The 7,315-nt window shown below is 53.8% G+C and overlaps 1 protein-coding gene across 2 annotated transcripts; it reads left to right on the top strand.

Annotated features, from left to right (window-relative positions):
- On the top strand, positions 1-7,315 carry Clba1 (clathrin binding box of aftiphilin containing 1). 2 transcript variants are annotated; one of them, XM_076920992.1, is made up of 6 exons: positions 1-913; positions 1,967-2,103; positions 3,283-3,412; positions 5,521-5,637; positions 5,905-5,993; positions 6,585-7,315. In XM_076920992.1, the coding sequence occupies exons 1-5, from the start codon at positions 479-481 to the stop codon at positions 5,947-5,949; spliced, it is 864 nt and encodes a 287-aa protein (XP_076777107.1). In that variant the 5' UTR covers positions 1-478; the 3' UTR covers positions 5,950-5,993; positions 6,585-7,315. The 2 variants fall into 2 exon arrangements, with proteins under 2 accessions (XP_076777107.1, XP_076777106.1); XM_076920991.1 differs by lacking the exon at positions 5,905-5,993 and having other exon boundaries at positions 18-913.

The following is a 7,315-nucleotide window of genomic DNA, read 5'->3' as shown; positions in this document are numbered from 1 at the left end:
GGGCGCGCATCGTTGCCGGGCAACGCGCGGCGCTGGCTGCCGGCTAAGCTGGTCGTAGGTATCTCCGCGCCAGGCGCCGGGAGGCGCATCGCGGCGGCGAAGGTGGGTACGCGCCTTGCGGGCCTCTGGGAGCCCAGGACCCCCTCTGTCTGTGCCTCGGACTTGGCCCCGGAGCCTGCGAGACTCCCGTCTGGGACGCGATCCCCGAGCTCCCTGCCCTCAGCCTCCGGCCTCGCAGCCTGGGTTCTGCAGCTCATCCACCAGGACAGACAGACGTCTGCCCACAGGCCCTCCTTCGCCTCACTTGTTTGGCCCTAGGACACGCCCCCGTGCCGGACTAGTCACCCGCGCGTGCCAGGAGGGGTCGACTCCACAGAGGCACGTGAACACTCCCAGGAAGCCCTGGGCAGCTCCAGCTCAGCAGCTGCATGTTTTCAGAGCAGCTTTCCTTCGGGTCGGCTGGCCTGGCCACACGAAGATGCAAGGCGGGCAGGAGGTGGGGAGAGAGTCAGTGAGTGACCTCGCAGAGGAACCTAGAGAGGGGTCCCTCCACCAGACAGCTGGAGGACAGAGTGGCGATGGTTTGGAACGGAGGAGGATCGGCTACGACGGTCCCGTGATTCTGCCGGACGCGAACGCGAACGCTAACAGCTCCAGGCTGGATGAGGGTCCTCCCACCTGCTCTCTCAACCGTCTACACCCAGGGGAGCTCAGCGGCGGGTGGGGAGAGTTCGAAGGCTTCCGGGAGTCTTCAGCTAAGTCTGAGCAGTTTTCTCAATCTTTTGAACTCCTTCGGAGAGCCGCGGAATGTCAACCCCTGAGAACCCCTTCAGTCCCCAAAGAGGGCGGTTCTTGCCAGGTGCAGCAGGGTGGACCCTGGGTGACAGGAACTGCTGCTGGCCTATCTTCAGAGGTATTTCTGTGGTTGAGTGGGAAGTATTTTGTATAGCCATTAGACTTTGCCCAGGCCTCTGTGCACTGGGGGTACGGGGGTCTGGCTAGCCTTGGAGTCGTCTCTTCTCACCTAGTTTGTCTTTTGCTGTGTGGTTGGCTGTCCTCTTCTTAAGAGGAGAACAAGGAAGCAGGGTACCACCCGCCTTTAATCCCAGCACTCAGGAGGCAGAAGCAGGCGGATCTCCAAGTTCGAGACCAGGTGATCTACAGAGTGAGTTCCAGGACAGCCAGGGCTACATAGAGGAACCCTGTCTCGAAAAACAAACAAAAAAAGGAATAGAGGGCTTGGTCAGGGGACTCACACAGCGTCCCACGCAGCCCTCAGAGCTGACCACACATTTGCCTCCGTAACTGCCTCTGAGCCATTCTCCTCCCACCCCAAACACAGTGGCTCACCCCAAACACAGATGAGGATAAGTAGAAAGAAAGGGGGTGGAGGGGGCGGGGACTGGATAGCCTGCTATTGAGACCTGCAGTGAGAGCCACTGCTCCTGTAACCTTAACATTTGTTCTGAAGCGAGCACTTTCTCCACCTCGGTTGAAGTGTTAGGAAACACCTGTGCATGATGGGAAGTTTACAGAAAACACTGGATGAATGTAGGAAAGTGCACCCCGGCTGAACTGCAGCACTCGGGCACAGGTGACGCTCACCTGAAACCTAAACACCTGCCAGTCCCCCTCTCTGCCACCACCTGATTGAGACTGTCCACCCCACCTGATCCACAGCTGTCCCCGGTGAAAGGTGTTCCCCTTATCATTCATACAGACTTCCCTTGACACGGGAAACAGGGACAGTGTCCGGCACGTGTCCCCGACACAGTTTAGATGTGCCTGTGGTTTTCACTGTGTTTTTACATAGCCTAGAGATTCTGAGGCACGACATCATTGGTCATCAGTGATGGCAACACCAACCAGGGACAAAAAACCATTTATGTTAGAGTGGAGTATTTGAAATAAGGTTACCTAGATGTATGTACATTGCACCTGACGCTGGGATGTTCTTCCTTTCCAGTCCGCTCTCAGCTATGAGAAGGTTTTTAGGCTTGCGTTTCAAGAAGTCCCGGTGGAACAGGCAACTGAAGATGCTTGTTCTTTGGACCATTTCTTAGAAACAAGCAATGAGGAAACCGCATCTGTGCCTAGACTGTGGTAATGAACTTAGATCAGAACTCGTGTTAGCACTGCGACTTCGTTTCCTGTGTGCTGATGTGGCCTCACAAAGCTTTCTGGTTGTTCTTAGAGGGTACAGTGTACCTGTAGCCACCTGTGGGCCACAGCATCCCAGAGGGCCTGGCAGCACAGATGGATACTCCAGTAGTGCCCCTGGTGTGACCTCTCAGGCTGCTGCTAGCAACTTGGCTCGGTGGTCCCTGACACCCTCTGACCCTCAGCCACAATCCTAGGAAGTGCCTCAGGGACAGCTGCTGACCTTCAGGGTTATCTTGTTTGTGCCTCTGGAGAAAAGTCACACATAGTTGTGTTTGGCTGTCCATGGTAGGGACATTCTCTCAACTGACAGTAACAATGTTAAGGGCCTGACAAGAGAGAGATTGTCTTGAGGCACTGAGTGAAGAGAAGGTAGGGTGAGAAGGCTCTGTCACCCACGGCCCAGGGAAAGCTGGCACGTGTACTTCTCTGCATACCTGGGCGTTTTCAGAACCTTGTCAGACTCTGGGCTCTAGTCATATCTGTTTTGACCACCACACAGGGCCAACCCAGAACCTGCCTGGAAGACCCTCCACGGGGGCCCTAAGCTTTTGACCGACAGTGCTTAGCTGTCTGGCGCTCCTGTAAAGCATAGCCTATGGGGAGAGCCTGCCCTTGGGCAGCCCCAACAGGCTAGTGGTGTCTCTGTACCACTGACAAGTTTTTCAGAGGCCCAAGGTGGCCCAGGTGTCAGGCTTGGCAAGGCAAGACACACTGGGACAGGAGGATGGGTGTTACTTTAGGGTGGAAGGCTCTTGTATGTTCAGAAACACTTGAGTGTTTGGAAGAAGGAGAGAACCAGCATTTGGCACACTGCGGTGCACAGTACCCACATTCACAATTCACGTTCCTCTGTGTGTTTCTTCATTGATTCTCCTGAGCATGCATCCTAGTTTGTGAGCATCCAATCTGTGACCAGTACAGCTGTCACTTCTTTGAGTAACACCAGTGAATCTGGCTTCAGGGCTTCTCTGAGAAGTTGCACAGGCACACGTGGACAGATCTGAGGGAGGACATGTTGATAGTGAATGCAGGGTTAACAAGAGAGGAGAGCTGGGCCTGAGCCTTAGGGATGGTTTGGAGACTTTGAAGCGTCTTGTTATGACTGCATCTTTCTCCCAGTTCTGAATCTAGGAAACTCTGGAGAGCCCTTCAGAACAGTGACACTGTGTCTGCTTCGAGGTGTCTCTGGAGTGAATCTCACTGTCGGGAAAACCTCCTTCTTGTCCTTGGTGTAGATGCTGCTCAGAAGGTGAGGAAGCTTGGGTCGGGTGGCAGCCAGGCTCTGCTTGCTGTGGTGACACGCCCAAGCAAAATAACTGGAGGAGAAGAAAGATTTATATTGGCTCACGTTTTAGCAGCTTCAGCCTGTGGTGGGCCGGTTCCATGTTTCTGGGCCTGCCGTGAGATGAAAGGTGTCACAGAAACTGTTGGAGTGGACAGAAAGCAGAGAACCAGTAACAGGAAGCTGTTACTATAGCAGTCCAAGGCAGGCTATAGCCCTCAAGGACACACCTCCCATGCTGCACTTCCTTCGACCAGCATTACCCCTAAAACTCTCTTCACTTCTCAGTAATGCTGTTGTATTATGAACACATTGGTGGATTAATACCATGCATGAATACCATGCATGAATCCTCAGATCCGATCACTTCTGAAAAGCTATCAGCTGACCACCATCCCCCAGCGTGGGAGCTTGTGGGAATCTTCTATTTAAGAAATGGCCACAGGGAAGTAGACACTGCACTGTGCCAGCCAAACTAGCATGGCCCACTTGGGACAGAGTGGGTGGTGTCGAACAGACACTCTCTGTTGTAGGGATATCTGCCTGCTCTCAGCACTGGAAAAACCATCTTTCACAAGGTCTTGGTATCACTCACTTCTCAGAATGAGACTGGAGTGTGGCGTGAGGGCAGAGGGGTGTCCTGCCTCTCTTGGGTAGCATGCTATCTGTAGACGTGTGCAAGACTCCATAGGCGTGTACACCAACAGGCATGAGGAGACAGTGTGCATGTGGACTGGGGTTAATGGAAGGAGGGGCTGCTGTGTCAGCAGCAGAATGCCAGGAAGTGCGACCCTGTGGGTGAGATGCTAAAGGAAGCAGAACCAGGTGGGGAAGGATGGGCAGGAGGTGGGTGCCTGCTGACAGGTGGTGTGTTGTAGGGCCAGGGTGGGGGATGAGGGCAAGTTCTATATGAATATGTGGCATGTGTGGGATTGGCCACGTTTGAGACATATAAAGCAATATGGTGGGTTGGCTTGGTGTTTTCCTTGAGAGGCCCCTTAGGTGAGGGTCGAAGCCACCAGGTGGCCCCCTAGACACATGGTGGCCCCAGGAAGTAACCCTGATGCCTGAGGTAGGAGCCAGCCAAGTCCAGGACAGAGCAGCAGGAGAGAAAGGCTCAGGAAGTGACCGGAGGACAGCCGTAGACAGTGAAGTGTGAGCGTGCACAGGTTAAGCTCCTGAGTTTCCAGAGCAAAGCCACCTGTCAGAAGAGGCCAGGTGGCAAAAGTCTTTTCATTCTTAAATAGTATGCAAAGCTTTAAACAGGGAAACTTAAAGAGGCCAAGAAGGGAGGCCGCCCGGCCCTGATGAGGGCAACAATGTGGACTGGTTACCTTATCAGCCCAAGGCCACTAGGCTAGTCAGGAAGTGAGTGAGGAACTGGGAAGAGGGAAGACCTCTCCCCAAGCCCCTGTCCATCCACACCTCACCTAGGAGGTCAGCCGGGCCTTATGATGCAGAAAAAAACTCAACCTGAGGCCGGGAAACAGGGCTCCTGAGTAGCAGGCTGCAGGCAATCGGTCCTCCCCGGAGGTGAGGCTGCCATGACGACATTCTGTTGAGCGGTGTCTAGTCCTTTCTCTGCTGCTATAACAAAAACCTGAGAGCAGATCGTTTATAACATTTACACATTCATGTGGGTCATAGTTCTGGAGGCTGAACCTCCAAAAACATGGTGCAGTACCTGCCTCAGCAGCGTGAGGTGAGACCCAGCAGGCATGCCAGCTCTCGCCACCATGCTCACTGAGGCACAGTAATGCCACCATGAAGGCAGCATTCCGAAAGCCTCCTCTGAGCCCAGTCACTGCCCAAAGCTTTCCTCTAAATGCAGATAGCATATGGACTTAGGAATTCTGTTTACATCACCTCGGTTTCTAGAAACACAATCAAGCCACAGCTTGAAAGCTGAGGCGGATCCCAGTTCATGAGCCAGGTGATGGGCAGCAGGCAGCAGGCAGCAGGCAAGGCTGGGAGGGAGGCACAGGCTGACCCCTAAGGGACCCAAGACATCCAGAATTAAGGCCAAGCTCTTTTAAAATGAAAGTGGTGATGCTGTAATGGGTTTCTCTCCGTAGAGCCTTTCTGGAGGCCAGGGCCATGTGGTGGAAGGGTCTGACTTCAGAAAGCCGGAGGAGCTGCTGGCCGTCAGTGGCTTTCACCTACACCACTGCAAAGCCCTGATTCAGACCAAGGTGAGCAGTCAGAAGCCCCGTTCCCCAGTGTTAGGGACCAGAACTGTTAACTAAGAGCGCCCGAGGACAGAGGGATGGGAGTCAAGAGGCCAGCATGCCTGTCACTGAGTTGGGTAGAGGCTGGCAGGGCACCTACAAGATCTGAGGAGTGGCTCTCAGGCTGAGGGGGTCCTTCTGCAGCCAGCCCATCAGATGATCATAGCAGGGCCCAGCAGGGATAGAGGTGTGGATAGGAAAGGGGCCTCGTTCCTACCCCTCTCTTACCAGGGAGGGAGAGCAGGCCTGTCTGGACCTGGACCTTCTGCTCACTAACCAGGCATTTCAGGAAGGGCTCTGTGTGTGCCCAGGAGAAAATGGTAAGGCAGTGGCTGGAGGAGGTGCACAGGGATCTGCTTTGTAGTGTGGAGGGGAGGGGAAGGAGAGAGGGAAGGAGAGGGGATAGGGTACAATCCCGAGGGTCTGTGTGGAAAACCACGCATCAGGACAATGTGGTGCCACCCCGCTGAGGTGGGCTGCAGCCTTGGCTGATACCCTGGGGGCAGATGATGGGTTCTGTGGCTCAAGAAAAGTCGTCATTATAAACTAACAGGGCATGATGCCAGAGGGCCCAGAAGACGGTCCATCCGCTCTTTAGAAGGCAGAAACCTCTGAAGGAAGGCCGTAGTTATCTTTGAGCGGCAAGACATTTAGAATGTTCATCCTTCAGCATGGTACTTGGGGCAGTGCCCAGTAGCAGCTCTGAGGGTGGAAACTTGTAAAATCCACCGGGGGCAGCTGGAAGACTCTGGAGGCCTCTGTCCTCAGCCCTTTCTACCTGGATGTATCTCTGGTTGAACTGCAGAGGGAGACCAAGAAGGAGAATACAGAGGGGCTCCGGGGTGTGCAGTGTGCCTCTCCAGGTTTCTCTAGTGTCAGACACTCATACCTGATGACCACTTTCCTCTCAGCTCTCAGGGACGTCCGGCAGCAGACAGGGCCGCCTGATTACCTACAGCCTGTTTCTGAAGACACCACTCCAAGGGAACGGGCGCTACATCACCATTCCACAAAAAAAGATCTTTTCTCCACGAAACCTGAAAATGGCATTCTTTAATAACGATGTCTGCTAAAAGCAGTACTTTGTACCTTTATGAGACATTTTACATTTTCTTACTGGTTTGCTTTGGTACTAGAACTTGAGAATTCCGTGGCACTGTTTCCCAGTTCCATGTTAGTTTCCTAGGACCTCTGTCAAACTACTGTATAACTCGTGCGCTCAGATCTGATAGAGTGGACAGAAGGAATGTCCTTGGGCAGAGCCAGTCTCCATGGAGTTTCTGGGGACACTGTAGGCTGGAACCAGGTGCCTATTGACCCCTACCTGGCTCACAGTTGGATCCATAAGTTCAGAAGTCAGAAGATAGCTACTGATCACTTGCAGGAACACACTCTGGCCCTCCCCCGTGCAGTTTCCTGGGGTGTTCTGCCTATCTCTGTGTTGGATCCTGCCCTCACCCAGCAGCCTCGGGAACAAGCTTTACTGAGTAGAAGGGTGGGTGGGAGAGCACGCTGGGTGTTCCGGGAAGCAAGCTGGATGAGCTTCCTTGGTCACCTGCTGAGACAAGGGTTTTACTCCAGGGACATACACAAGCAGGCAGTGCTGTGTTTTGTAAACTTTTATTAAAAAGAAAGGACTATA

The sequence above is a fragment of the Arvicanthis niloticus genome, chromosome 23 (genome assembly GCF_011762505.2).
Source record: "Arvicanthis niloticus isolate mArvNil1 chromosome 23, mArvNil1.pat.X, whole genome shotgun sequence".
Classification (NCBI taxonomy): Eukaryota; Metazoa; Chordata; class Mammalia; order Rodentia; family Muridae; genus Arvicanthis; species Arvicanthis niloticus.
This window is presented reverse-complemented; position numbering and strand designations above follow the sequence as displayed.

Bases quoted from the DNA above. Each gene is read 5' to 3' on its own strand.
- Clba1 (XM_076920991.1), top strand. From the start codon at position 479: ATGCAAGGCGGGCAGGAGGTGGGGAGAGAGTCAGTGAGTGACCTCGCA. The intron at 914-1,966 runs GTATTTCTGTGG...CTTCCTTTCCAG, and splicing joins CTGCTGGCCTATCTTCAGAG to TCCGCTCTCAGCTATGAGAA. The intron at 5,638-6,584 runs GTGAGCAGTCAG...CTTTCCTCTCAG, and splicing joins AAGCCCTGATTCAGACCAAG to CTCTCAGGGACGTCCGGCAG.